At 66.9% G+C, this 278-nt stretch overlaps 1 protein-coding gene across 2 annotated transcripts in view; it reads right to left on the bottom strand.

Annotated features, from left to right (window-relative positions):
* Positions 1–278, bottom strand: part of BTBD19 (BTB (POZ) domain containing 19) — a 3792-nt gene that overhangs the window by 692 nt on the left and 2822 nt on the right. Inside the window, exon 7 of one of the 2 annotated variants that reach the window (XM_005881247.2) lies at positions 90–235. The exons of the other annotated variant lie outside the window; for it this stretch is intronic. Coding sequence (XP_005881309.1) covers positions 101–235 — 135 coding nt within the window. The 3' untranslated portion in view covers positions 90–100. The remainder of the gene's footprint in view (positions 1–89; positions 236–278) is intronic. 2 annotated transcript variants of the gene reach the window in all.

Below are 278 nucleotides of genomic sequence, written 5' to 3'. Positions count from 1 at the left end.
GCCGAGCACGGTGGGAGCGGCAGCTGGCTCAGAGGGCCGAGCATGTCGGGAGATGTAGTTTAGGAGAGGCCCAGCATTCCTCGCGAGACCTGGCCTTCGGTCACTTTAAGGGCAGGTCCAGAAAGCGGTGATGCTCCCGGGGCAGGGTGCCCCTCCGGCGGCGGCACGAGGCTCCTCGGGCCGCGTCTCCTCTTCGCAGAGCGTGGCATTTCCACGCCTCCACGATCTGCTCCACCTTCAGGGGAAGGCCGGTCACTCACGGTGGAGTCCCGCGGTGA

Source organism: Myotis brandtii, unplaced genomic scaffold (genome assembly GCF_000412655.1).
Source record: "Myotis brandtii unplaced genomic scaffold, ASM41265v1 scaffold674, whole genome shotgun sequence".
In the NCBI taxonomy this organism is placed as follows: Eukaryota; Metazoa; Chordata; class Mammalia; order Chiroptera; family Vespertilionidae; genus Myotis; species Myotis brandtii.
This window is presented reverse-complemented; position numbering and strand designations above follow the sequence as displayed.